Source organism: Aspergillus versicolor (genome assembly GCF_001890125.1).
Source record: "Aspergillus versicolor CBS 583.65 unplaced genomic scaffold ASPVEscaffold_7, whole genome shotgun sequence".
Lineage (NCBI taxonomy): Eukaryota > Fungi > Ascomycota > Eurotiomycetes > Eurotiales > Aspergillaceae > Aspergillus > Aspergillus versicolor.
The window spans coordinates 902,997-929,494 of NW_024467530.1; the positions used below are offsets into that span (position 1 = coordinate 902,997).

The 26,498-nt window shown below is 51.5% G+C and overlaps 9 protein-coding genes across 9 annotated transcripts; 4 read left to right on the forward strand and 5 right to left on the reverse strand.

Annotated features, from left to right (window-relative positions):
• Positions 1-38: 38 nt before the first annotated feature.
• ASPVEDRAFT_776393 (uncharacterized protein) lies at positions 39-413 on the reverse strand. Its single transcript, XM_040816418.1, has one exon. It carries the CDS (start codon positions 291-293, stop codon positions 102-104), a length of 192 nt encoding a protein of 63 aa, XP_040669985.1. The 5' UTR covers positions 294-413; the 3' UTR covers positions 39-101.
• ASPVEDRAFT_776408 (MARVEL domain-containing protein) lies at positions 414-1,613 on the reverse strand. Its single transcript, XM_040816419.1, has 3 exons — positions 1,137-1,613; positions 815-1,081; positions 414-749 (listed from the first exon to the last, which is right to left on the reverse strand). The coding sequence occupies exons 1-3, from the start codon at positions 1,176-1,178 to the stop codon at positions 534-536; spliced, it is 525 nt and encodes a 174-aa protein (XP_040669986.1). The 5' UTR covers positions 1,179-1,613; the 3' UTR covers positions 414-533.
• A 170-nt stretch (positions 1,614-1,783) lies between these two features.
• ASPVEDRAFT_85629 (uncharacterized protein) lies at positions 1,784-4,868 on the reverse strand (the record flags this gene model as incomplete). The annotated part of the gene is made up of 3 exons (XM_040817726.1): positions 1,784-2,190; positions 2,242-2,401; positions 3,342-4,868. 3 exons carry the CDS (start codon positions 4,866-4,868, stop codon positions 1,784-1,786), a joined length of 2,094 nt encoding a protein of 697 aa, XP_040669987.1.
• An 863-nt stretch (positions 4,869-5,731) lies between these two features.
• ASPVEDRAFT_43687 (uncharacterized protein) lies at positions 5,732-6,906 on the forward strand. Its single transcript, XM_040812879.1, has 2 exons — positions 5,732-5,984; positions 6,090-6,906. Exons 1-2 carry the CDS (start codon positions 5,960-5,962, stop codon positions 6,539-6,541), a joined length of 477 nt encoding a protein of 158 aa, XP_040669988.1. The 5' UTR covers positions 5,732-5,959; the 3' UTR covers positions 6,542-6,906.
• Positions 6,907-7,016: 110 nt separating this feature from the next.
• On the forward strand, positions 7,017-8,813 carry ASPVEDRAFT_776567 (RNA polymerase III-inhibiting protein MAF1). The gene is made up of 2 exons (XM_040816423.1): positions 7,017-7,378; positions 7,444-8,813. Exons 1-2 carry the CDS (start codon positions 7,373-7,375, stop codon positions 8,422-8,424), a joined length of 987 nt encoding a protein of 328 aa, XP_040669989.1. The 5' UTR covers positions 7,017-7,372; the 3' UTR covers positions 8,425-8,813.
• A 128-nt stretch (positions 8,814-8,941) lies between these two features.
• Positions 8,942-11,401, forward strand: ASPVEDRAFT_172195 (uncharacterized protein). Its single transcript, XM_040808721.1, has 3 exons — positions 8,942-9,070; positions 9,223-9,904; positions 9,999-11,401. Exons 2-3 carry the CDS (start codon positions 9,434-9,436, stop codon positions 11,259-11,261), a joined length of 1,734 nt encoding a protein of 577 aa, XP_040669990.1. The 5' UTR covers positions 8,942-9,070; positions 9,223-9,433; the 3' UTR covers positions 11,262-11,401.
• Positions 11,402-11,643: 242 nt separating this feature from the next.
• On the reverse strand, positions 11,644-12,986 carry ASPVEDRAFT_54437 (uncharacterized protein; the record flags this gene model as incomplete). The annotated part of the gene is made up of 3 exons (XM_040814932.1): positions 11,644-12,155; positions 12,214-12,804; positions 12,896-12,986. 3 exons carry the CDS (start codon positions 12,984-12,986, stop codon positions 11,644-11,646), a joined length of 1,194 nt encoding a protein of 397 aa, XP_040669991.1.
• Positions 12,987-13,691: 705 nt separating this feature from the next.
• On the reverse strand, positions 13,692-18,655 carry ASPVEDRAFT_776600 (putative protein kinase). Its single transcript, XM_040816425.1, has 4 exons — positions 18,248-18,655; positions 18,002-18,179; positions 13,939-17,899; positions 13,692-13,867 (listed from the first exon to the last, which is right to left on the reverse strand). The coding sequence occupies exons 1-4, from the start codon at positions 18,351-18,353 to the stop codon at positions 13,856-13,858; spliced, it is 4,257 nt and encodes a 1,418-aa protein (XP_040669992.1). The 5' UTR covers positions 18,354-18,655; the 3' UTR covers positions 13,692-13,855.
• Positions 18,656-19,097: 442 nt separating this feature from the next.
• On the forward strand, positions 19,098-26,497 carry ASPVEDRAFT_152613 (putative ABC bile acid transporter). Its single transcript, XM_040808317.1, has 6 exons — positions 19,098-19,595; positions 19,672-19,812; positions 19,864-21,052; positions 21,778-22,086; positions 22,140-22,653; positions 22,705-26,497. Exons 1-6 carry the CDS (start codon positions 19,438-19,440, stop codon positions 26,250-26,252), a joined length of 5,859 nt encoding a protein of 1,952 aa, XP_040669993.1. The 5' UTR covers positions 19,098-19,437; the 3' UTR covers positions 26,253-26,497.
• The last annotated feature ends 1 nt before the right edge of the window (position 26,498 follows it).

The following is a 26,498-nucleotide window of genomic DNA, read 5'->3' on the forward strand; positions in this document are numbered from 1 at the left end:
CTATTACTACTATTACTACTAGTAATAACTAAGGAATGACTCCTTCTACTCTGTAGGTACTCGATAACTATGCTCAACAATGCGTATTAGAGTATAGAGTACTAAGTACTGGTAGTACATGTACAAGACAGAATTAACCTGAAGACGAGATACTGCACAGCGTACGTATTCCAGCCAACAGATACAATAAGCCAAAAAACATACAGGAAATCCACAAAAAGAGACCAGAGGTAGTAGGCACCAAGTAGTAATGCTTGTAGATTCAATTTTCCAACCACCACCAGCACTGCCATCCACGCAGACACACCCACTCTTCCTATTACCTTATTAATATTATTAGGTTTTTATATCATACCCCCGATGTTATCGTAATCGTATTATTCTTGGCAATCGGATCCAGCCAGATTATACATCGACACGTATCCCGTATACTGTCGTCGAAATGGACCATAAGATATTGACGTGACAGACGTGACAGACATCGACATTTTTAGTGCCGTCCTTCATTAACGTGCCATGCGACAGGCATCGTCTTAGACCTGGGACATGCCGGGACGGCTACCGCGGGCAGGGCCAACGCGAGGACGCAGATTGGCGCCAGCGCGGCGGGACTGCAGGATCGAAAGGACCAGTGAGACCGCGAACCCAGCCCACGCAAACCAGAGGAATGCCACTGATGCCTGAGCCTCCCGGCAGCGTTTCGACGGGTTGGTCGAGCCGCTGGTGATTTCGTTGCTGTGGATGTACTCCTGTGTAGCTATTAGCACTGCCCAGAGTTTACAGGGATAGAAAGAGGGTGGACGGGAAGTCATACCTGGTTGCCGCAGCTGTGGCACCCAAGTCTAGCGGCGAGAGCGATCGCGTTGGAGAAGAAGAAGATAAAGTTCAGAGCGTCCAGGACGATCATGATGATCGGGTGGATGGCCCAGTCGGGGTTGAACGATGCCGGGACGAGGTAGAAGAGCGTGAGCAGCGAGAACGACGACGTCCACATGGCATAGTTGACTGTCGCGGGGTTTCCGGCGAAGGCTTGCGCGATCATGTTACCGATGAGGGCCATGACGAGGACCGTCCAGACGAACTGAGCTGTTAGCAGCGCTCTCTTGCAGGGTGCGTGGTGGACGCGTCTCTCTTACCTGCCACACCCGGAGGCCGAGCTGAACTCCACCTAGACCCATTTTGCAAGATTGTCGCGACGGTGAGTATAGAGTTAGAGACACGGGATTAAGGTGAAGATGTGATGATGAGGGAGAGAAGCTTGTAGCCGGGCTGCAAGGGCTTTAAGGGCGGAAGCTCCGGAGTCAAAAACGAGAATGCGCTGTCGGCTACGTCATTGCGCCCGTGCCAGTGCTGCACCGCTGAATCGTGAAATCACCAGTCGATCAGGATCAGCCCTACCAGATCTCCGATCCGCTGCTCCTGGCACAGTGCGCTCTGCCCATCGAGTTCTTTAATTCCTGCTCCTGCGACCGAGCGGACTGCCTCTACTGCGCTTCATCTCGACTGCTTCTCCCTGGATACCATCGAACGAAGGGATGCATATCCGCACTGCGATGAAATGAGGACGTCAGACGATCGAAGCTGCGAAAGTCTGGGCTTGCAGCCGCGGATCCGCTGGCCGGCGATGGAGCCAGTGGAACACAGTCTTACGAGCAACAAGCTCGAGATTAAGTTGCTTTGCTTGGCTCGCTAGTCTAGCCGGCTTGATCCGCTCTATGCCTGAGAATACATCACGCCCTCCTCATCGAGTCCCGCAGCATTCCAATCAATGGCTCCATCTCGTCTACCTTCGAGACGACAGCTCATGGGTCTGTCTCGTACTGGGCATTTCGGCCACTGGGAACCCCTGCGTTTCGGTCGCTGCTCCCGTCGAGCCATACCGGTACTGCGCGTTTGCCAACTCCGACGTCCCGAGCGAGACGGCATTCTTTGGAGCAGCCTGAGCAGCCTGAGCAGGCCCGTAGTGCGGTCCTTGGTAGTAAACCTGCTGGACGGGAGCAGCAAGCAGACGCTTCTTGCTACGTAGGTAGAAGAAGACCGCCACCCCAATGATGGCAACACCGGCAACGGGCCCGACCACAGCCCCTGCAATCCAATCTTGTCCGCTTGTGCTTTCACTCTCACTGTCAGCCTCTTCGGAACCGTCCGTAGGGGTAGGGGTGGCTTCGGCGGTAGTGGTAGTGGTGGTGGCTGAACAAGAATAAGTTAGCTTTAAACACGGATTAGGCTCGACTAGCTTACTCGTATCGGTAGTGGTAGTACTCGCGGTGCTCGCGTCTGGACGCGTGCGATATACCGTCCACGCACTCCAGCCCTGCCAGCAGCCAACACTGCTCGCAGAGGGGAGACCCGCCGGCGAGGTTTCGAAGACGGTGAATGTACGCAGGAATATTGCGTGGCACTATAACGTTAGTTCGTTTGAGTATAACGGATGGGACTAGTTGTCTTACCAAACTGCCGTCGCGTCATTGTCCCAGGTCAGAGTGTTGGCATTGCATACAGTGGGAAGACTTCACTGGTCCACGTCCGACGTCGAGCACGCTCCTGCATAGTCATCCTTTGTTATCCAGACATCCGAGGCAGTCAACTTCTGGGCTGCGTCTGTTAGCTGAATGTCTGAACAAGAACAAGGCGAGAATTTACTGGATGTTGGAGCGCGACACCACCCGATCAACGATCCGCTCTTTGCTGTGCGTGTTGGGCTGGTGTCCTGGGCCAGATTGACGCCCACAATGCTCGCTAGCGTCACAAGCAGAGAAATACGTCCAAGCAGCGTCCACATGGTTGAAACGTGCTGGAAACGTGCTGGAATCAACGGTTTTGCTGGCAGAAGCAAAATTCGAGTGGGAGACGAAGGAGTATTAACGAGTGGCCGACTGGCCGGGGCCCAGAGCAAGAATCAACTGTACTCTCGGCCATCCAGTTATCAAGCGAGGACAATCCCGGCACACGCAGCAGACCGCAGAGAGCAACAGTCTTGTTGAGCCCATACGGCCTATCAGCGGAGTCGCGGGTCTTGTATAAACTGTCAATTCTCGCTAGAGCCAGTCCGTTGCTTTTAGCGTGCGGAGTGGCTTTCCCTGCACTGATACTCGGTTGCTTCCGTGCAGTAGTTGGAGCAGAAGGAGTCCAAGATTCACGAGTCACTACCCACTGAGTCAGAAATAGGCGCTGCTGATTGTTTTACATGTTAAACCACCACTTTCGTGGCTGGTGAGATTCCAGTAAGACTGCGAGTGGACAATCTGACGCTGCGGCTGAGGCTTCATCTTCATTTATCTGAGGGTGGCTCCTGGGTCTACTGAATAGACGACGGCTAGCCTAACTGTCTACTAGTCTACACTTGTCCCGAAGACCTGAATCTCCGCCAGACCAACGTTCGTTGTTGACGGGCTAACTTCGGTGATTCTCACGGTCAGGTTCCTGGCCGTCCTGCCTGCAGCATTCACCGTCCTGAGCGTCCCATAATTATCCAGCTCTCCTACTTCGATTCTCTCTCCGCCGTCAAATTCGACTACAGCTCTTGTGATGTGGTCTTGCAAGTTGGGTCGGTCATATAATGCGATCCGGGAAATCGTCTGTGGGCTCTCCCAGCTGAGAGTAAGCCAGCTCCCAGCTTTCCCTCCATCAGTCGCCCACTCGTTGCTGTGTCCTGCTGGAAATCCACCCGTGCTGCCGTCGGTTGCCTTGTCTGGCGTCTGGCTGGAGCCATCATTCGAAGATGACGCTGTCACTCGGGCCTTGGGGGCAATGTTCTCAGGGTGTTGCATGGTGGTCACCCTCACAACAGCCGGACTGCTGCTCGTCTGCTTGTTTTTCACGACGAGCTCAAAGGATAGACTATCTGGGTCACTGGGCGTCGTGAAATAAGGGTGACTCGTCTCTGCGTCCTTCAAGTCCACAGCTGGCCCGCTAACCTGTGTCCATTCATAGACCAACGGTCTATCACTTGGATCCGAACTCGCCGACCCATCTAGGGTTACGACAGTATCCAACCCAGCAACTTGCACAGTACCAGCGTTCGCAATCGGCGACGTATCAACCGTATGCCGTCGCTCGAGCCACTCGGGATAGTACGGCGCGAATGTAGGGTCAGCACAAGCCATATCACTATCACAAACAACTGGATCATGGCTGGCATATGCGTAATACGCAAACTTTTTATCTAGGAGATCTGCTCCCTCCACGTTCTTTGGTTTGTTGACGACCGGATATCCCACGTACCCAGCGAGAGTTGATTCATTCCCATAGCGCTTCAACGCCTCGGCGACGAAATAACCGGTCGAGTGGTGGTCACTGTGGTCCCCATCTCCGTACTCCTGAACATAGTCCAAGGTATTGACTCGCTCCGGGCCAAACTCTGAAGTCAAGTGAACAAGCGCATCCACCAACTCGCCCTTCGTATACGAGCCAGACCCACTAACAGTCCGGATCCTAGATATCCCCCCTTCCCAAAGTTTCTGCAGACTCTCGCTCCCCGTCTCCTCAAACCCCTGCCCGAGCAGATTCCCATCAGGAAGCCGTAAAAACACGAGCGAAATGCCTGGATCCTGGTCAAGACTAAACAATGAGGCTTGGTGGCCCGGGATCCCTGCGTCTTTCTCCGTCCATGAATCCGGGGCGGCGCTCATCACCGCGTATGCGGACCGCGCGCCTGCTTCTCGTCCTTGCCAGTAGCTTTCGTCCCGGCCGGAATCGCCAGCGGTTATGAAGACGGTGCGCACTTCCTGTCCGGTTTGGATGTAGTGTAGTAGGTCGGGGGAAATGAAGAGGAGGTCGTCATCTTGGTGTGCGACGATGTTGAGGATTTGTCCGTAGGATAGCGAGGCATATATGAGCAACGAGCTCAGGAGCGTGTAGTGTTTCATTTTGGATACTGTTAGGAGAGAATACTACATATTACAGACAAACAGATCCAAGTGGGAGTGAATAGCTTTATACATTCCTCAAATACCTACCCACCTCCCCAGCTCAGCCTCCAGTATATCCATGCCATGTCTCAGCTATTCAAGGTCAAGTGAAAATCTCTACTGCAGGAGTTTAGAGAGCTCGCAAGCCTCGCCATCATATCGACCGTTTGCTTGTTCTGACTGGGTAACATCACGGGAAACTTGTGCGATTAGTGCAAGGCCCCCAGTTGTCTGGCCTGCCTGAATCCTGCGACGCGCAGACGTGCAATTGAAAGTGCAGAAGGAATGTAAACATTAAGCTCATTGCGTAGGCGCTCGCTTGGTGGCGAGTATTAAAGTTTCGAGGAATGTTCGGGCTCCTGGAAATCCAAAGATGTGGTCGTTCTCTGTATATAGTTAGTGTGTTCCTGGTAATAATCTTTCGTGCGTCTTTAGTTTGTGTGTTTGCTTGTATACTGTGGGGATAGCTCCCGGAGTCACCCAGAGTTGAGACGTCAGCATAACAACGGAGTATGTATGCTATTTGCGAGCGGAACAAGAATGATAGTCAGGACAATTAGCCGAAAGTCAATTCAAATTAAATAACAATTTATTGTCCAGACCAGAGAGTAATGCGCTCTTGTGAGTGAGATGGAGTTGTGTTAGCGGGGCTGAATAAACCGCCCGAGCCCCTAAAAGCTTTGCCCTCAACTCCACCACTGCACCACCACCACCTTTTTTTTTCTCGACTTCCCTCGACGACCCCCTCCCCAAACATTCACAATGGCAATCCAGTAAGGCCGAATGCTGCCATCTCTCCCGACATGCGCTGACCCCCTCCAGCTACCTGATTCTGCTCTCCCGCCAGGGCAAAGTGGTTCGTCGTCACCCACCCGACTCCGAGACTGCGATCTGGCCGCTTCGGAAGCTGAAGCTTGAAGAAGCTCGGTTTTGCTAACTACATTCCTGCTCTCCAGCGTCTCGCAAAGTGGTTCACCACCCTCTCGCCAAAGGATAAGGCCAAGATCATCAAGGATGTGACTCAACTCGTGCTGTCCCGCAGGACGCGGATGTGCAATTTCCTGGAATACAAAGGTAGGCAGGCAACACACTAGGAGTCCCTAGAGGCTTACAACAAAGCTGTGACTCACCCACTCATTAACCCGCCAACATTGCTGACGTATTTTTCCGTTTCTGCAGACACCAAAGTCGTCTACCGCCGCTACGCCTCGCTCTTCTTCATCGCTGGATGTGCGTCGACCGATAACGAGCTGATCACCCTCGAGGTTGTGCACCGCTACGTCGAGCAGATGGACAAATACTATGGCAATGTGTGCGAGTTGGATATTATCTTCAACTTCCAGAAGGCGTATTTCATCTTAGATGAGTTGCTGCTCGCGGGCGAGATGCAGGAGAGTAGTAAGAAGAATGTGCTGCGGTGTATCAGTCAGCAGGATAGCTTGGAGGATATGGAGGTGAGTGCGAATTGCTTGCTGTCTTTTGCTTTTGTTGTCTTGCATGCACCTCGACATTCCTGTCACCGAGGATATGGGAGTTGGAATCTAGATGTCCCACCGGCCTCGGGGCTGTCGCGGTGGGTTGTTTGGTCGCAGCCTTTCTGTATCCCACCCACCTTGGGTATTATCGCCTGATGTTACCGTTTGCTTTCCCGATGTCGTTTTACATGGCGTGAAGCCTATCCCTCCCAAGCTTTCTGTTACATGTCTGTTGTCTTCCTGTATGGCGCTAACTTGTCGTCGCCTCAGGTTGAGGAAGATGTGGTTACGAAGATCATGTAGGAGTCTCATCTGCGATGAGCTTCTGTTTCTTATATTGGTTTGCTCGTGGGCTTGCAAGGACTGTTTATTGGCGTTCGGACGTATATAGGCGTTGATCTTCTCTACAACCACCCCCAGTGGCTAATAATACTATATTGACTCCATTCAGGACACCAAAGAAGTTCTCGGCGCTCTCGAGAAGCAGGGCATTATGTGAAACCAAATTCGGCACTTCGCTGGCTGCTGTTCTCTGGTTCTCTTCCGGACCCGTGAGGTAGGTGCGTGATATCACTGGCTGATTGCGGCCCCCACGTGACCGCTCCCCTCGGTCGCAACGCGCAACTTGCCCATCTCAGCAGCCGGTTTGGACATCATCACCCCATTCCCCTCTTCTGATCCCCTCTCATCGTTTCTCATCCCTTCAGTGCCTCGTATGGCTGCTGTTACAGTCACCACCACTTAATACCTGCCCGTTTCCCTCTTATCTCTCCCCGATCGAGCCAGCTGTTCTCCTTGCCGGGCCTTATCTCCGACGATAGAGCCAGCTGAGACAACAAAGAACCCCTCGGCTCTTGTCGTGAACCCCTTTGTTGTTGCCATTTCTGGAGTGTTGTACAAAATTTCTGGTTTTGCGACATACTTCACCTTACTATCTTGCCTTTACAGTGCTATTTGACCACCTGGACCCGTCACCCCAAGTCCAAGATGAAGGTGAGTTCAAATGCGCCAGTATCAGTGATATCTTTCAAATGTAGACTGACACGATCTCTTTTTAGTTCCTACCTCTTCCCGAATTCGAGGACGTGACTAGTTCGCTGAATTTCGATACCGCCGACTGTCACATCGTTGGAGGCTGCGATCTGTACACGACAAAGGCCGCTCGATCGGATCGCAAACTGTACAAGAACATCGAACAATCGCTCGAGCAGCAGTATGAATCTGTCCTCCGCTTATCGGCGTCGCTATCGCCTCCGACTGCGTCAGATGCGGCCGCTTCGCTCAACCTTTCCCGATCGAGCCCCTTCGGACCCCTGAGTGATCACTCGAGTCGCCGAACGTTTGCGTATTTGATCGCAACTCTCAACGCGAGTCATCCAGACTACGATTTCTCCCATGTCTTACGTCCGACAGACTTTCATCGCGAGCGGAATTTAAAGAGAGTCATGAACACGATCGATTCGACGCTCTTTAATCTTCGACCGCGCGAAACCCTCGACCTTACGCCACCATCGCCCTCTACAGTCTCTGGATCATACAATGCGGAGGCTTCTCCCACGTGGGGTCGCAGGATGTGGAAGATTCTTGATGAACAATTGTCTCTCAAAGATTGTGGTATCTACTCGTACTCACCGGACGAGGACCCCTCCGATGCGGATGATGGAGCGATTTGGAGTCTCCATTACTTCTTTTTCAATCGCCTTCGGAAACGCGTGTGCTACATCTATGTCAAAGCGATACCGATTCTAAGTCACACACCTAGTGAAGGCCTCGCGACACCGACGACAAAGAGAACGTTTGATGACGGCCTTCTCACGCCCAATCTGGGCACGAGTAAGCGTGCTCGCTATTGGTTCGGCGAGGATGCAGAACTTGAAAGCGACAGTGATGTTGAGCCAAATTCTCCCGCTCCCATACGCACTGGCGGTGAAGAGTTCGACAATTATCTCATGAGTGACGAAGACTTCCGGTCCCGATCTGGCAGCAGAGGCACCGTCCGCGCCATGAGTGAGGAAATTGCCGATTCCATGGAAGTTTGAATCCAACGAATAACGATGTGACGCCGTTTCTTTTTCTTTCTTTTTTCTCTTCTTATCTATATGTTCACTCTACTCTACCTGCTTTAGTACCCCCCTGATTCGATTCAACGTGTTATCTTTTGAGTTGCTTGTTTGCGAGGCGTTTCTGTTTGCTTTTTGCATTCAACCTGCATTTCCAAGGGCTTGGGCGGCGCGAGGCGTTTGGCAAGGCCGCTGACAGGTCCCGACCTCTGCTTAGTTTTGATATGTGATTTTGCTCTGCTCGCGATGGCAACGCGATGCTGTACTTGTGACTGGAATTGTTTCAGATGACGCTGGAACTTGCTCTTCAACTTGCCCTTAACTTCGTTGCTTACATATTTAATTCAATTAACTCTTTGATATATTAATGACTTTTGTAGTCTTCCAACTGTAATAGCATTAGCTGCTGTAAGTGAAGTTGTCCATATGAAGTCAGTTCTCGCCAGGTGGCCCGTGCTCGTACGGGGAAAGCTGTCCTCCCGCCCTGCAATCAAATCGGAGATCCAGCCCAACCCACCAACAAACAACACACATACCTCTCCCATAGCGAATCCCTTGCCGCCGCAAAATGGCCGACGAAGAGGAGCGCGTCAAGGCCGAAAAGCTCGCCGCTGCCAAGAAGCGCGTATGTATTTCCCAGCGATTACCGTATTCTACACCCCGCCGTTTGAGTGGGATTACCTCCTACCTTACCCACGCATCCACTGTTCTGCGCTTCTAAAAAATAGCAATGGGGTAATGATACTGAATGAGCTAACATACACCGTTTGAGATCTAGGTCGCGGCCCTACAAAAGAAAAAGAAAGGCGGGAAGAAGGGTAGTACATCCGAGTCAGCAAAGGAGGCTGAAACCGCAGAAACGAGTTCACAAACACAATCACAGCAAGAGCCAGAACCTGAACCTGAACAACCGCAATCAGAACAAGCAGAAGCAGAAGCCGAAACACCACCGCCACCAGCAGAAGATGAAGATGAAGGGACCGAACCCATGCCCGACCTCCCCACAACCAACACCGTAACGTCAACACCATCCCCGGCCCCAGGGACAACGTCCGACGATGCATCGAGCGGGAAACTCGAGGCCCCGCGGGCCGGGCACGCACGGCAACCCTCGCTGTCCATCCAGTCGAAGATGCGCTCGTCGTCGTTCCGGAAAACGTCCATTTCACAGGGCAGTGCTTCGGCTACGTCCCCGTCTGCGACGCTGAAGTCGCCGTCGTTGCCGCCGCTTAGTGCGGATGGGGAGGCTGTGCAGGAGGTATACAGGAAGCAGTCTGGGCGGATTGAGGAGCTGGAGAAGGAGAACAAGAGGTTGGAGAAGGAGGTTGAGGATGTCAGTGCGCGGTTTAAGAAGACGGAGGACCAGCTGGAGGATTTGAGGGAGGCGAATGTGGATGTTGCGGAGTTGAAGGAGAAGTTGAAAGTTGCGGAGGGGAAGGTTGAGGGTGTTGAGGAGTTGGTACGTTTGTCTTTTTCTCTTTCTTTTTCCTTTTTCCTATCTGCTATGATAGGGTTGAATGTCTGGTGCCTTTGCTGACAATAAATTGGTATAGAAAGCGGAAATCGCTTCGCTTCAGAGACAGACGTCGCATCTCCAGACACGCACGCATCGAAATGCCAGTGGATCTGTCTCCGGACAGTCAGAATCCCCACCGTCAGACCTGGTGCAGCAACTCGAGTCGAAATCTGCGGCCATGGAAGCAATGGAACTCGAGATTTCCAACCTCCGCGCACAAATCTCCACACAGTCCGCGCATGAGACCCAGATAGCCGCACTAGAGGAGAAGCTGTCGCGCAGCGAATCCACACTCGAGAAGACGCAGCGCGAACTCACAGACAGCAAGAACGCACTGACGCGCGCGTCCGAAAAGGCTGTGAAGGAAGGCGTCGACAAGACGTCCACAGAAACCCTAATCAAGAGCCTTCAACGTGAGCTCGAAGAACTAAAGGGCGAAAAAACAGAGGCGGGGAAGAAAATCGACACCCTCGAAAAGAAAATCGAAGCCATCGGTAACCTACACAAGGAATCTGAAGCCCGACACCAGACCCGCCTCCGCGAAAGCGAGAAATTCGAACAAGAGGCCGCCGTCCTACGCAAGAAACTAGCCAGCACCGAGAACGAGAACCTCCGCCTAAAGGAAGAACAAGAAAGTCTTCGCAAGCGGCACGCCGGTACCGGTAGCACCGGATCGGCAGGAGGAGGAGTAGACGACGACGACCTCGACGACCTCGAAGACGAAGAGCGCTCGCGGCTCCAGCGCCGCATCCGCGATCTTGAAGGCGAAGTATTCGAACTCCGCCGCGGCGTCTGGCAAGAGAAGCGCCAGGAACTCCAGCCCGGTCCGGACGCATACAGCCCCGACGAATATGACACCGCAAACCCGGCATCTGCGAATGCCTTCGACGACGTGGACCTCGTCGGCGGAAGCCCCGAACACTCGCGCCGACGCAGCATGGCCCAGAGGAACCAGCACTCCTCTTTCTCCACCGTGCTATCTAGCGGCATCGCGGCCTTCACGGGCGGTGGGTCACCATTCTACTCCCCGTCTCCGTCTCAAAGCCAACAAGGGCACCAACACCCGCCTGCTACGCGTGGAAGCCTAGAGCTCCTCTCCGAAGAGAACCTCGAGGATGAATTCGATGAAGCCGAGTTTGCACGCGCGCAGGCGGAGGAGGAAGCTAGGAAACGGGTTGAGTGGGTACGGGAGATTAAGAAGCAGTTGAAGGACTGGAAGGGGTGGCGATTAGATCTTGTTGATAGTCGCGCCGGGGCTGAGGGAGCCGGTGTTGGGATGGGAGAAATTTTTGAGATATAAATTTCTTTCTTTCCCTTCTTCTATTTCTCTTACTTGCTTATGTTTGACTTCTATACCGTTGGTGTAAAGTAGGACGGGCTATTTGAGTAGATGAGGTTGTACGGTACTACTGAATGATTATTGATGAATCCTGAATACGTATGTCCGTCCAAGAACTACTTCTTTCCTCCTGTCTGCTTGGACGATCCAAACGCTCTATGGAATTGGACAATGTTGGGTACAAATACTGAGTATACAAGCTCTTGATATAGCAATCAATGAGAAAAGGATGGGGAAAAAAAAAAGGCAATTCTAACACCAGCTCCGAAACCCTATATATTGCAAGTAGTAAAAAACAACAACCAAGAAGCACCGAAAAATCAAACAAGAAGACGAAAGAAGATCACTCCTCAGTCATCTTCCCATGCAAATACCCCTCGGACTTCGCAGCGCGTCTCCTCCTCAGCTCCGCTGCCCACCCAGTCATCTGATAAAGCCAACCGCCCGTAACAATAACACCAGAGATGGTATTCACAAGCCTAATAACCAGGTTCAAGAAACCCGTGCGCTCCTCGCTGATGAGCAGCAGGATCGGCTCAATGTTATACTTGAAGAAGATACCTGGGATGAGGTAGGGGGATTCAGGGAGGGCGTCAGATGCCGAGGTCGCCGCATACTGGTTTGTGAAGATGAGGTTCTTGTTGTGCTTTTGGCGGTCTTGGTCGAGGGAGGAGGGGAGTCTGTCCAGCCGGATTTTTTGGTTGCGCGAGTAGATGGTTGGAACGATGGAGAGGAAGTATTGGTATTTGTAGTAGTGGTTTTCCGTAGTTGCGATTGTTTTGTCGAGCGGGTTGAGGATGGTTGGGTAGTGAGGGCCGAACGAGAGTTCTGTTATCATGTGCGAGAAGTTGAATACTACTCTAGTTAGTTATATCCTTGATAGCAAAGCAAGTATATGCCTAGAAAGACGTACCAGAATGATCCAAATGCTTCATCCCATCGCCATAGCCGTGCCCGCGTGCCGTGATGTGAAAGTCGCCCTGGACCTTATTCCCCTCCAGACTACCATAAATCCGACAAGAATCAACTTGTTCCCCCCATCTGAGCTTCGGCCCCTTTGGGAACTTCTTATTCGGATTGCGCCTCAACTCGCTAAGCACATGGCTCGCATGCGCATCCTCCTCCTGGGCCGCTAAGCGCCCCTCGTCCTCACGACTCAGCGTCTGGTATTCCTTGCCACCAGCGAAGCCCTCGTAATTGCGCTTATCCATCCACAGTTTCCAGCTTGTCGGTTCACGCTTTAGCATCTCGGACGCAAGGATGCGGTCACCGGCTGCATCTTGGATGTTGATATGCAGGTCGTCGCAGGGCATGCGGACGACGGCGTCGAGGTTGAGTTGGAGGTCGTGCGAGACGCCCTTTTCGACGGTGAAATGGTGCGTCTCAGTGCCCTTGAGCCAGGTGCGGAATTCAGTGAGGGAGAAGACGGTACATATGACAAGGATGAGGATTGTCCATTGGCCGCCGCGGCGGGACGGGGTGGTGTACGAGGGTTTTGTCTTTGCTGCATTGGTGGTCCACGGTTTAGTATTTAGTAAAAAAGGCTGGGTAGGGATTTCTGTCCAATTGTCTTGGATCAAAAGAGAACGACTTACGGAAGGCATCGAATGTTTGAAGGCCACCCTTCAAGCTCGACTTCTCCGCAAAGGCGCCCTCGTCGAGGCCGTGATCTGAGAACCCGTTCATGACGATCGGCGTCGTTGCAGTAGCCTGAGCGCTCACGGCATGAGAAGATAAGAACAGCGTGATTAGGTGTTATTAAGAGCTTTGAATTGGAAGTTGGGCCGGTGGATTGGCGTTGTCGAGACAGTTCAAAGGGCGAGACTGCGGAGTAACTGCGAGAAACAATAAGGCCAAGTAGGCCGAAACTCCGCAACTGCGCCCTCCTCAGCCCACTCCGTCAGTGAATGCCCATTCACGAATGCTCAAATACCCAATATTGCAACAGTAGTCTACAATTAACCTTATATATTCATTGTTCTTTCTTATTTATATCCATAAGGTTCTAATCATAACATGTCCAAGTCTTCAGCCTTGCGGAATACAGCGCAGCGGCAATTCAGACACCAGGAAAAAAGTAATATACAGACGGCCCCCGAGGACACATAAGCCCTTATTTCCAGGTGGAATCCAATGTTGTTTGGCCATCGTAGTCGGAGAAGAAGAGTAAACAATGCAAAGATTAAGTCAGGGGTAAAAACGAATGCAAGGTGGCAGACATGCAGCATGTATAAGCTTAACTTCCACAATCATAACGATATCACAAACATGGTATTTAGACGAGGTAACAAAAGAATGAAGATGAAAAATAAAGACAGTCAAATAAAGTCATGGGAGGCATGAAAAAGCTCAAGTGAGGGTATAAGAAGAAATGTCCTGCCTCGTTCACTGGCTTGTTCAAGCAGCAGTTTATGTCAAATCGTAAAAATAAAATCAAAACCACAAGCATCCCCAGGCCTGCTATGCAACTGAATAATCGAGCAAAGTATTATTACAGGTATGCAAGAAGTGGAAAAAAAAAGAAAACAATCAAAACATGCAGCAAGCTTTCCCGATCATTTCGGCTTCTGTTTTCAGTTAGCCACGTTGAGCCTTTGATCCGTCAGGTTTGGACCTGTGTATCGGCCGGTCCACCTACCAAGCTTGTTGCCGCCGCTGCAGTTGCAAGGTCCGGCTTCCCACTGAGACTCCTTGCGGAAACACGAGGCAAGGCAGAACCGGGCGTAGTCGCGGTATTCGTACCACGCTTGGCGGGCGTCGACGGGGGCAATCCGCTGACCGTTGAATGACGCTTGCCAGCCGTCGCCTTTGAGGGCGACGGGTTCGAAGGATCGCGGCTTCGCACAGCTGTGCCATTTTTATAAGTTGTACCAGGCGGCTCTGGAAGAGGACGGCCTGAAGTGGGAGTGGAAATAGTATTCACCCTCTTCCCGGGGGATTGACTTCCAAACGGTCTTGGTCGCGGTGTCATTTTGTGGCCCGTCATGAACTCGTGTCGCAGAGCTTCGCTTGGAGTAAGGCGGCGAGCCGGGTCCCACCTAAGACAGCGTGAAATGAAGTCCAAAAAGGCCTCGTCGTCACATTTCAGTACCTGCCTCAGCTCCTTCGAGCTTGGACGTCGTCTTCGGCCCTTGGAAGAGACTGTGATTCTTGGCTTGCCGAGAGAGTCGAAGAATAGTTTCTTTCGTGTGCTCTTCTCAATCAAATGTTTTTCCGGCGGACCAAAGACCTCCATGATGCAGGCAAGCTGCTCTTGTTCATTCTCTCCAGGGAATATCGGATAGCCGGTGTAGAGCTCAGCCAATATACATCCCAGACTCCACATATCAATTGGCATACCGTAGGACATACCAAGAATGACCTCGGGTGAACGATAGAAACGACTTTGAATGTATGTGTATACCTTTTCGTTCTCAAAACAACTGGAACCAAAATCAATAACCCTGATTTCAGAGTTCAGGGGATGGACAAGAAGGATGTTTTCAGGTTTAAGGTCACAGTGGATGACTTTCTTTGCCTGCAACAGCGTGAGAGTATGAAGGATCTGCCGGGTAAAACGGCGGATCAACTTGACGCCAAATCCTCTGAAATCATGGGCCTTGATGAACTCATAGAGGTTGATCCCTAGGAGTTCAGTCGATATGCACAGATGTCCTCGGAAGTAGAAACTCTGCGTGAAATTCACCACGCTATGGCGGCGATGAGGGTCCCATTCCTTGAGCTTTTTAAGGAGGTTGACCTCTATCAAGGCTTGCTGGTGGAATCGTTTCTTGTTGCGGATGATTTTGATTGCAACCAGGATGCCGTGCTTGTGGTCGATACATCGGACCACCTGACCAAAGCTTCCCTTACCTAGAACATCAACAACCTCATAGCGGTAGGCTAAATGATCACCGAGAACAATGTTGTAGTCTCCACGATCGTCGTCATAGCCGAAGTTCGAGGCCGAAGCGTTCAAATCCCCAACATGCTTCTTCGCATCCTGGGTACCACAGAAAAAGATATCCTTAAAGTCGATTATCTCCCCACGTTCAAAGATGTTGAGATGGGCCACTCTTATGGCCTGGGCAGGATTGACACGATCTTTCGGTCCGGCTCTGTGCCGTAGGTCGTCCAACTCCCTTGCAGCTTTTTCGAAGTCCTTGCGCTTAGTGCCAAGCCGTCGCATCTCCTCATCTGCAATCGTAATCTCGGTTTCGGCGCGGCTTTCAGCTGATCCAGAGGTCGCCGCCATGTTAGATTTGGCCGAACTAATTATCTTATGTACCGGCGAAAGAATGGAAGATGCAGACCGGTTCTGGGAGTTGTCGCTTTCGTGAGATTCGCGGGAGACGGTAGGAGACAACGACAGGTTTTGATCGCTGCTAAAGCTTGGTTTTCTGAGAGCGGGGTTTGCCGCGTTCGACAACGATGACTGTCGCCTAGACTTCAAATAGGCTGGCTTCAAAGTTGGACTCGAGTTCTTTGTGGTTGAGAGGTTGTTCCAAGTGGCGGAAGCCGGAAGCTTTGGGGGAGGCATCAGGTCGGACTTCTTGGGGTCAGTAGTAGCATTGACACCTTGCGGTTTGGAATTGCTCCGCTTCCGTGACAGTGTAATTTTGTTGCGTAAAGACGAGTTGGGTAAGCCATTATTATCGAGATCAGAGGGTGTCGAAATCTGGCTAACGGTATCGGCGTTTGAGATCGCGGACGTTTGGGTTTGAGGACGAGGGCCGGTCAATTTGTATGACTGGGATATCCGTGATGAATAATCCGCACTTGGCTTTTGGCGCAAATGGTTCAAGTCGCTCTTGCTTTTGGGTAAGGTGTAGGAGATATATGGAGACACAGTCCTAGCACCCCCGGGCGTGCCATCATGAGAAGCCAGGGCACTAGAACTGCTAGCCGTTCTCAGTCCAATATTAGATGAAGTGCTCAGGGCAAAATGCGACGTGCTGCTTCGTGCCTGGGGAAGCGGGTCCGTGTCTTCGTCATCACGGAAGGAGAAATAGTTTGCCTTTGAAGCAGTCAAAGGCGTACTTGGAGTCTTGGAAATTACTTGTGCTGATGGGGTGGACGGGTAGGCATCGTCGTCCCTATCCGTTAGCGCCTCAATTTTCGAAGTCATTGGTGTCCCTAGAGGAAGCAGGTTTAACGGTGGCAGCTTCATATTCTTCCTTCCAAAAGCCGCAGCAGTCTGGGGTTTGGCCTCGGGGGTCTTCATTGCTCGTTCATCAAAAGCCTCCGAGTTCTGCCGCCCAATGTTCGAGTTCGGGTCCGAGACGTGCATTGATTTCAAAAGTTCGATCTCCAACGGCAAACTCGATTTGCGCGGTATCGGAAATTGTGGCTGTTCCATTTCGCTCTTCGGCGACTCGTATGCCTTTGGAATAGCAGGAACTGGCGGGACCTCTTCAGTAGTAGTTGTAGGATGTTGTTCTACACGAGGTTTCGGGGTCGGAAGTCGAGACGAGGAGAAGTTTTGAGACAGTCGTGTTTGGAGTGACCCACTAGAATTTCTCACAGAGTTGTAGCTCGTGCTTGACGACACGGATAGACCCGAACTATACGATTTCCGATTCGGGTCAGGCGTAGTGCGAGATGAGGAAGGTGTCGCGCTTTTTCGTGGAATACTTGAAGGCGAGTGAGTTGATGAACGCGGACGCACAGGCAGAGGTTCAGTTTGGCTTGGAGGAGTATATGGCACTGGATAGGCTTGAGGTGCCGTTGAGAGGCGCTTTAATCGTCGGGCATCAGTCGGACTAATCGTACGTGCACCAAGACCCGTCGCATGAGGGGGCATCATTGATACCCGCTTTGACGATGATGTCGGTGTTGTGGCTTCCCCGGCGGAATTTTTCACTGGCGTTCGAACAGCATTCGTAGACGACGATCGAGAGTGGTCTCCAAAGGCAGCCGTCGTCAAGAAATTGTCGCCCATTTCGCCTGAAGGGGGTTGGAATGATTTGGCCTTTGCGTTCCGAACATTGCTCGGAAGCCTCTGACCATTGTTCCCGTTGACTTCAGGATGCTGGCTCCGCGGGCGAAGATAATGTGTTTGAGCAGTGTCGGCACTGGCTTTTCTAGCTGACAGGCTCTGCCGTCGCGCAGTTGCAGTAGTAGGAAGCGAGCCAGGCCCGATTGATTTTCGTGGTGCCCGTGGAGCTGAGTTGGCTGGGGCTTGATTTTGAACAAGACTCTGACGGCGATTGCGACTAGCTGCTGTGGATGCCGCGGGGCGAGAAGACGTATCTGTGGAAGGATTCTGTCCAACAATGCTCTTTCTCCGTGATGTGTAGGTTTTAGGTTGACCAGGCGTGTCATTGTCGGTGCTATTGTTAGCCCAAGGATTGGTGGGATGAAAAGACGAGGGTTGTCGGTCGTTTCCAGTTGCTCCGCTCCCAGGCATGGGGAACTGGCTTAAACTCGGTTCTGCCATTATGCTATTATGAAAGTCATCGAAGTTGACAGGGGCAAGAAATTCCATGCTCTCAGGTGGAGTCTGGTTAGCGAAATTGCTCATGCTGGTAGTCCGAAGGTTAACATGTGAGTTGCTGCTCCTTAAGGAATCGTTCGTCGAGTCAACGGAGGAGTTGCCGGAGTGTTGAACCGTGCCCGAACTGTGTTACAATCGGACGTTAGATAATATCCATGATTGCAGAGAAAGACCAGCGACAAAAAGCCCGGTCTCTTATGAAGTGGTTAGATAGGGGGACACAAACCTGCGTGACTGGTCCTGTGGTCGCGGACCCTGGGGCACCTTCTGATCGCGAATAGAGAGCCTCCTCTTGGTCAGAGCACTAAGTCTAGATCCGACAGGGTTGTTTGAGGGGTGGGAAGAGGCATCGGATAGAATGGTTTTCGAAGGGTGCTTTTGCAACCGTCTGCGGCCGGGAGTCTCTAGAGTTTAGAATTAACTCTTGTTAGCCACTTGCTGACCTGTAAACTCCCACCTCGAGATCCCTTACCTCCCAAAGCGGCGTTTTCATTTCCCGAAGGACTGGATGGTCTGGATTGCACTTGACGCAACTGCCCCTTTCCTGCAGTCTGCTGGCCCGACAGCTTTTCCGGCATGGTCGGTCACACTTTCGGTCGGGGACACTAAACGGCGGGGAAAACACCGAGAGAGTGAAATTGAAGGCAGAAAAAAAGAAAGAATTTCAAGGTTAAGGCCCAATCGTCAAGACATTAAGGAGCAAGATACCTCAATGCCTAACGAGAGAATAGCCTTGACCAGCACCGTCGCGCGACCTCCAACGGTCGTTAACGCTCCATCGCGGGGATCAAGAACAGTGAAGTCTGTTCCGGGGGTCAGGGAGGGTTCGTAAGCGCGACGCAGGTGCTGAAATATAGAGTCTGCCGTTAGGTTCCTGGAGAAGTCGGTCGACGGTATAAAGTCGAGCAGTTGGAGGGAAGTTGACAGAAAATTGGCCGGGGCAACAGTTGTGCTGGACTTGGCGTTCGTAAAGGGTACAAGCGGATATCACAACCACAACAGTCCAGGGAAGGAACTAGTACGGAACGTGAAAGAATGATGATGAGGAGAGAATACAAACACGGCGAGGCTGGCAGGGGTCTCCGGGGCCTTCCTAGACGCGAGCAGAAGGAGGAGAAATGGTTTCAAAGAAAGAACACAGTAAACAAGCCAGCCGTCGATAACTAACAATCTCTTGAACCACTAGACAGTGTCTGCCCCCTGCTCCTTTTTTTTGTGCTGAGAACGGGCATTGGCTGCAAACAGCGCAAACACTGAAATTACCTGTCGATCTGCTGCAGGCCGCCAGCCGCAAGCCCGCAACCAGCTCCGTTCCAGAACGTCTGTCTGCCTAACGAGGACCACACCAAATAAACGGGGTTGCCGGGGAGGAATCTCGGGCTGGATGGCTGTCATAAACTAGATGCCCAATTTTTGCCTCAGATTCACTGCTTCAGGAGGCTGCTGTAGTCAGAAAGCGTGCCAATCGTAGTCGATACACCCAGGCTTGGCGCGCCTACCCCGACTTCCCAAGTCCCAAGCTTTCGGCTCTGTGCTTGAGCATGTGCTCCGGCGCCCACGACCGAGTCCCTCATCGTCATTACCTCACCACCCTTCCCTTTTCTTCCTCGCTAGAGATGTTGCATCGTCTTTCCATCCCGGCAACATCTCGCTCAAGGCATCATGGAGGAATCCACCCCCGATGGCTTCGCCGACCGCGATGACCCCACCCCGCCTTTCAAAGGCAAACAGAACGCATCTACAACCGATGCGAACCCACGCCGCCATGGAAGGTCCGTATCGGACTTTCGACACTCTGTGCAAGATAGGCTAGTCACAAAGTACGCAGTCCCATTCAGTCGCTTTCTGTCCGGCTTAAAAACTGTCCCAGCGTCCGTCTTACTGACTTTGCGTTAGAATCCTGCAACAGGTCGTTCCTGTGGAAAACGTGCAAGATGAGTCCGTCTCCGTGGGTGCGAAAAACGTCCCTTCGGACAGCAAGCGACCAGCTTTTAGTCTTCCTGTGATGGGAAACAATTTCCGGAGATTCAATGCGAGGTAAATATAAATTAAGGGCAATAATGTTGGGTCAATGCTAAGCTTTTGCAGGATCGGAATTGTTTTCAATTTCCAGAACCAGGCTGAGCAACTATTCAGTTGGAAGGAACCGTCTCATACTTTCTCGTTTCTGTTTGTCTACTCTTTTATATGCCTAGATCCTCACCTTCTAGTCGTGCTTCCCATTGCGACTCTACTTATATTCGTCATGGTCCCAACTTTCCTTGCGCGCCATCCTCCGCCTCCGTCAACTTCAACCTCAAGTATAACTCCTTATTACTCGTATCAGGGCCCGGCCCTGGGGCCGCCAAAGACAATCAAGCCAGTGCCGGAGACTTCCAAAGACTTCTTTCGCAACATGCGAGATCTGCAGAACTGCATGGCTGATTTCTCTGATTTGCACGATTCTGCCGTTTCTGCACTCGCCCCGTTGACGAACTTCTCAAATGAAAGGCTGTCTTCCGCTGTTTTCCTTGCGTGCACAATCCTCACTGCAGTGTTATTTCTGACCTCCCATCTCATTCCCTGGAGGTATATCCTGCTTTTTGGTGGGAATGCCGCAATTCTGTCAAGTCATCCCGATATCCAGGGATTTGTTCAAGACCTAACCAAGGAACTGGGCAGTGAAGACGCAAATCCAGAGCCATCGGCAACTTCGGCTACACCACAGATGCCCTTAATGCAGCTATTAGGCGACATATCGCTGGACTCATTTCCCGAGGAGCGTGAAGTGGAGATTTTTGAGATTCAATACCGCTCACTCGCTCCCTACGCTGAACAAGACTGGGAAACATTTCTCTTCAGCCGCGTGCCATACGACCCTCTATCGCCGTCCCGTATTGCCGGCGATCGGCCCAAGGGCTGTCGTTTCTTCGAAGATGTCCAGCCTCCCGTCGGGTGGGCCTGGAAGAGCAAGAAATGGGAATTAGATCTCGACTGCCGAGAATGGGTTGTTGAGCGCATGATCACCGGCGTTGGTTTCGAGGTGCCCGGTGGTCCTTCGGAAAGCGGTGCCGGCACCGATGAAATTGGAGGCTGGGTCTGGGACCTGCCTCCAGCATCCTTAGCCAGAACCGATGATGACGTGGTATCGGCGTTAGGTTACGAGACGTACGGCCAACAGGTTTCCGGTGAGAAAAAGAAGGGGAAGAAGAAAGGGAAAGAGAGGGCATTTCAAGACTACGAGGAAAAGGGGAATCTCGGGTCTAATGTCATGGGAGAGTGGAGGCGAAGGCGCTGGGTTCGGATCGTTCACCGAGTCAGTATGCCAGCTGAGAAGTCCTAGACATACGAGACGTATGATGGCGATAGGCGGATACCTATCTCTACCGAAAGCCGTGCTATCCTTAGATATTCATTTGGTAGCAACTCAAACATTCAATATAGATAAATCTCGTTGCTCTTTTCTGCTAAGTGCATCTTAAATTGTTGCCAATGAAGGTGGTTCAAATCAAATATTCTAAAAATTACCACCATCGTCAAGCAATGTTGAAAAAAGCAAGTGGTTGGCTGCCCATGGTTCTCGCGTCTACTCAAACCTTGGAGTATATATTTCCGAACCGCTGCCTAATGGGTGCGGTTGTCAACTAACGTTCATTAGCAGTAATAACAACAAAGAAAACACAGATTAAGAAACACATCCCCAAGAAACACGTGAGATAATAAGCTAAAGGTATAGAGTGCTCCGGGAGTGGTATAGTGAGGTTGTAGTGAAGAATTGGTGCCCCAGGCACAGACACGGCGGGCCAATGAGTATCGGAGAGCGGAGGGGTTGCCCCCTCCGCCATCATGATCCTTCAACAGTCCGTCAGATTTGGAATGTCTTCTCGCCTCTAAGATTCGACTATCCATTGCCATTCGGAATGGAATATGGCGCATTGGACTTATGCCGAGTCATTTGGGCAAGCTACTCACCCTCATGGATCATGGATGTTACGTCGGTTCCTAGCTAACCGTTGTTCATAGGACTCGCCGAATGCTCGGCTATCGCCGTGTGCAATTGAGTATTCTACTCTGATCCCAGCGGTCGTGATCTCTTGTGCTTGGTTTAGCTATGTGCTTCGATGGCTACCTTTTATCCATCGTCCAAAATGGACTCGGCCTTTTATACAGGAGTTACCTCCATGCCCAGACCTACCATTAGAGCACACGAAGCATCGTCTGGGCTGGGTCATCGCTCTCCTGGCCATCTCAGTAATTGGATTCGCTGCCGAACTTCTAAAGCTTGTGCTGAATGGTATGGATCTGTCCAACTGGACTCTTTTTGCTTCTTGGGTAAGTAGACCGCTGTTTCTGTTGCGAACAGCAGCTGACTTTCAGTCGTCCAGACTGGGAGTGTGATCCTTACGGCCCTTGAGCGCCCGAGAACAGCCCCGATATTACTTTTTACCTTCTTCCTAGCTGCAGGAATTACAGAGTTTTCCTTTATTGTTAACCGCAATGCTTATGCACTATCCAATCTGTTCACTTTTCAGCTTGCCGCAGCGGCTTCACTGTTGGGCTGCACAGTTGCCCTTGCTATGCCCATTCGTCCAGCTTTGTTACCCTGCATTGATATCAGTGCGGCGGGACAGGAGCCATCTAGCAAATTTCGAAGTCCGGAAGATAACCTGCGGCTCTGGCAGTTTTTCACCGTTTCTTGGATGGCGCCACTAATGACCATGGGCAAGCAACGCCAGCTAGATGAGGATGATGTCTGGTATCTCCCCTTTGAATTTCAACACAAGAGGCTCCACGAAAAGTTCCGGCAACTTCGAGGAAGTGTCATTGGCCGCCTACTTCGGGCCAATGGTATAGACATTCTTATTATCAGCACGATTTCAATAGTGCAGATGATATGTGGTATGTCCGCCGGATTATTCTTGACAATCTACTCGCTAACATGATATGCAGAATTTTCGACTCCCCTTCTCCTCCAGCAGCTCCTGCAAGCAATGAAGACCGAGAACCGGTCCAACCGTGTTGCATTGGTTTATGCGATGCTGTCCTTGGTTGTTCGCCTGATTGCTGCACAATCTCAGGTATTTAACCTCTGGTACGGAAGAAGATGTTATGAGCGTAGCCGTGGTGAGATGATGATGATGGTATATGAGAAAGCGCTTGTGAGAAAGAATTTGTTCGAGCAGGGTGCCGATGATAAGTCTACAGAAGGCGAACAACAAGAAGGGGAAGAGCCTGATAAGTCTTCTAAGAAATCCTGGTTATGGAGCCTATTCACGCTGTGGCGAAGTCCTCGTAAAGAGAAGTCTAAAGCTCCCGTTTCCATGGGGAAGATCTTTAACTTACTTCGAGGTGATGTATACGAGGTGGCCCAACGATTTTGGGAAGTTGATTCCCTAATCAATAAGCCACTGGGCTTGGTGATTGCCGTGGCTCTTGTATGGAAAGTCCTGGGACCGTCCTGTTTCCTTGGGGTTCTAGTGGTTGTGGTAGCGCAGTCAGTCAACGCACTTATCACACGCACACTCTTACGCTGGGAGAGAGTGCGAAGAACCGCAACGGATGCTAGGCTCCAAGTCTCTTCTCAGTTTGTGGAGGCACTCCGCCATCTTCGATGGTATGGTTGGCAAAACCACTGGCTGGGCCAAGTCATGGACGCTCGAGAATCCGAGTTGAGACTGCGTGTGATTACAAGACTATGGGGTCTTGCTATTTCTTTTGTCAATGTTCTCGCCAGCGGCCTATTTCCGGTCGTTGCTCTCTATGCCTATACGTTTTTGGCTGGTCACCCATTGAGTATCGACGTTATATTCCCTGCACTACAACTCTTCAATATGTTGGAGGCTCGTCTGCGAGATATACCTAGCTTGATTACGGTGTTGATCAACGCTTCAATTGCTATGGAGCGTATACAGGATTTCATGGCTGAGCCTGATAAAGAAAGCAGGGCCATTGCAACCTCTGAAGATGCTGCACCGCTCCGGCTGGAAGCATGCTCTTTTGCTTGGCCTGGAAAATCCTCTTCGGTTCTCTCAGACATCGACCTGAGTATTTCTCCGGGTCTCACCGTTGTCCATGGCAAGGTTGGAGCTGGAAAGACTGCTCTTCTTCAAGGTCTCTTGGGTGAACTGGATAAAATCCATGGCACTTCTTATATTTCAAGTGAAATGATGGGATACTGTGCGCAGACACCATGGCTACAGAGTATGAGCATTCGAGACAATATTCTTTTCTCCTCTCCATATGATGAACAGCGGTACAAGCGAGTCTTGGATGTTTGCGCCTTACTCCCAGATCTCTCGAATTTCAAGCATGGTGACCTCTCATTCGTGGGAGAGAACGGAATTGGTCTCTCTGGTGGACAGAAAGCACGAGTTGCTCTAGCGAGGGCCGTCTATAGCACTGCTAGGATACTGCTTCTGGATGACCCATTGTCAGCATTGGACCACAACACGGCCGAAACAATTGTCCGCAGGTGCTTGACGGGCCCTCTTATGGACGGCCGCGTCGTTGTTCTCGTTACACATCGCATCCACCTTGTTCGACACCTTGCCGATAAAATTGTGCACATCCAAGAAGGTCGGGCAACGCTCGAGTCGCCAGCATCTTTGGGAAATATGGACGACGAAACTGAAGGCTCAAGTGATGCCAATGTGGCGGATGAGGCAGAGCTCGAAGACCACTCGGCTGCCGTGCCGTCCAAGTTTATCGAGGAAGAGCACCGAGCCGAATGGGGAGTGAAGGCTGCGGTGTACTGGAACTACATAAAAGCCGGGAAGTACAGATGGTGGTTGGCGCTGATAATTGTTATGTCGATTTATCGCCTGACATCTGTTGGACAGTCCTGGTTCCTCAAGGAATGGGGAGAGGCATACAACGAAGTTGCAAACGTGCTAGGGCACTCGGTCTCTGAAAAGGCTGCCTTTGGACAATGGACAGCATTCTCAGTCCAACCAAGGTCACTCCTGTGGACTCTAGCTAACCCTTTCGACAAGTTCCCTGCACCCATTGAGAATGTGCGGCCATGGCTGTTGGTGTTTCTCGGAATCACCATGTTCACAGCCGTTACAATGCTTGTTGCTCGGCTTTTTATGCTCACCATTGTCTACTGTGCGGGCCAACAACTCTTTCAGGGGGTTATGATAGGTGTCAGCCATGCCACCTTCCGATTCTTTGATGTTACTCCTGTTGGGCGATTGATGAACCGGCTGACATCGGATATTGGGGTGGTGGATGGTGATATCAGCCAACAATTCCAGATCATCGCGTTCCTTATTATCACCTGGATATCCTCAGTCCTCGTTATCGCTTCAGTAACACCGGTGTTCCTAGCATTTACAATCCTCCTCACTGCATCATTTGTCTTCACATTCCTTCAATTCTTACCCACCTCTCAAAGCCTCCGCAGGCTTGAAATGGTCTCCCTGACCCCCTTAATATCCAATTTCGGCGAGCTCCTCCACGGCCTCACCACCGTCCGCGCATTCCATGCGGAACCTCGCTTCCAAGACCGAGTCATCGCAGTGGTGGACAAATTCCAAGGAATGGACCACTTTTACTGGTCCCTCCAAAGCTGGCTGTCTTACCGGTTCGAAAGTCTATCCGCCCTTTCCACCTTCGCCCTCACAGCCCTAGCTCTGTATACAGATGTGACACCGGGTCTCGCAGCCTTTGCATTGATAGCAGCAGGCAACTTCGTCGACGCAACTCACGGTCTCTGCCGCCAATACGGACAGCTCCAAATGGACTTCGTCTCCGTCGAGCGCATCGACGAGCTTCTCCACGTCGACCAAGAACCACCCGGCACAATCACCCCACCAGCCTCGTGGCCCAAATTCGGCGCTGACATCGTCTTCGAGGACGTCGAGATCCGCTACGCACCACATCTGGACCCATCCTTATCAAATATCAACCTACGTATCCCTGGTGGATCTACAACAGCCCTGATCGGCCGCACCGGCAGCGGCAAATCCACTTTAGCTGTCTCCCTTCTCGCCGCCGTAACCCCATCCTCAGGTAAAATCCTCATAGACAACATCGACATAGCAGCTGTCGAAAAACAATCCCTCCGCACGCGCGTAACATTCGTCGCGCAAGATCCCGTTCTATTCCCCGGAAGCATACGCAAGAATCTCGACCCAGTCTCTGAATATAGCGACACCGAGTGCTCAGCTGTCTTATCCCGAATCTGCAGCCGGCGCGCATGGACGCTCGAGACACATGTTGAAGCTGGAGGCCGGAATCTCAGCCAGGGCGAGAGACAGCTTATTGGGCTTGCGCGGGCAGTACTACGGCGCAGCTCGCTTGTGATTCTGGATGAGGCGACGGCCTCTATTGATCATGAGAGCTCGTTGGAGATTCAGCAGGTTCTCCGGGAGGAGATGAGGGAGTCGACTGTTGTGACGATTGCGCATCGGTTGGAGGCGATTAAGGATGCGGATTATTTTATTGAGTTGGATGGGGGTAGGGTTGCGCGCTATGGGTATGTGAGTGATATGTGAGGCCGTACTACGTACATAGGAGGAACTATAGGTTTGTTTGAATGTTTTTTTCTTTTTTCTTTTCTCTTAGCTATTGTCTTGGAGACAAAAGAAATACAAAATATGAGAGGTCTTTAGATGACAATATAAGTCAGGTGGTCTGTGTACATCCAAAGAAAATACTCGAACAAAGCTGCCTGAACCAAACCTTTGGACAGAACAAGAAGACCTAGAATAGAAAAGAAAGAAAGCCCTCTAAGCCCAGCC

What these genes read in the sequence shown, in the direction of transcription:
- ASPVEDRAFT_776393 (XM_040816418.1), bottom strand. Translation starts at nt 293, where the DNA reads ATGGCAGTGCTGGTGGTGGTTGGAAAATTGAATCTACAAGCATTACTA.
- ASPVEDRAFT_776408 (XM_040816419.1), bottom strand. Translation starts at nt 1,178, where the DNA reads ATGGGTCTAGGTGGAGTTCAGCTCGGCCTCCGGGTGTGGCAG. An exon ending in TCGGCCTCCGGGTGTGGCAG is followed by an intron (nt 1,082 to 1,136) that starts GTAAGAGAGACG and finishes CTAACAGCTCAG; the next exon opens with TTCGTCTGGACGGTCCTCGT. An exon ending in GCCACAGCTGCGGCAACCAG is followed by an intron (nt 750 to 814) that starts GTATGACTTCCC and finishes ATAGCTACACAG; the next exon opens with GAGTACATCCACAGCAACGA.
- ASPVEDRAFT_43687 (XM_040812879.1), top strand. Translation starts at nt 5,960, where the DNA reads ATGTGCAATTTCCTGGAATACAAAG. An exon ending in CAATTTCCTGGAATACAAAG is followed by an intron (nt 5,985 to 6,089) that starts GTAGGCAGGCAA and finishes CCGTTTCTGCAG; the next exon opens with ACACCAAAGTCGTCTACCGC.
- ASPVEDRAFT_172195 (XM_040808721.1), top strand. Translation starts at nt 9,434, where the DNA reads ATGCCCGACCTCCCCACAACCAACACCGTAACGTCAACACCATCCCCG. An exon ending in TTGAGGGTGTTGAGGAGTTG is followed by an intron (nt 9,905 to 9,998) that starts GTACGTTTGTCT and finishes AAATTGGTATAG; the next exon opens with AAAGCGGAAATCGCTTCGCT.
- ASPVEDRAFT_776600 (XM_040816425.1), bottom strand. Translation starts at nt 18,353, where the DNA reads ATGCCGGAAAAGCTGTCGGGCCAGCAGACTGCAGGAAAGGGGCAGTTG. An exon ending in TGAAAACGCCGCTTTGGGAG is followed by an intron (nt 18,180 to 18,247) that starts GTAAGGGATCTC and finishes TCTAAACTCTAG; the next exon opens with AGACTCCCGGCCGCAGACGG. An exon ending in CCACAGGACCAGTCACGCAG is followed by an intron (nt 17,900 to 18,001) that starts GTTTGTGTCCCC and finishes ATTGTAACACAG; the next exon opens with TTCGGGCACGGTTCAACACT.
- ASPVEDRAFT_152613 (XM_040808317.1), top strand. Translation starts at nt 19,438, where the DNA reads ATGGAGGAATCCACCCCCGATGGCTTCGCCGACCGCGATGACCCCACC. An exon ending in CAAGATAGGCTAGTCACAAA is followed by an intron (nt 19,596 to 19,671) that starts GTACGCAGTCCC and finishes ACTTTGCGTTAG; the next exon opens with AATCCTGCAACAGGTCGTTC. An exon ending in AATAGTGCAGATGATATGTG is followed by an intron (nt 22,654 to 22,704) that starts GTATGTCCGCCG and finishes CATGATATGCAG; the next exon opens with AATTTTCGACTCCCCTTCTC.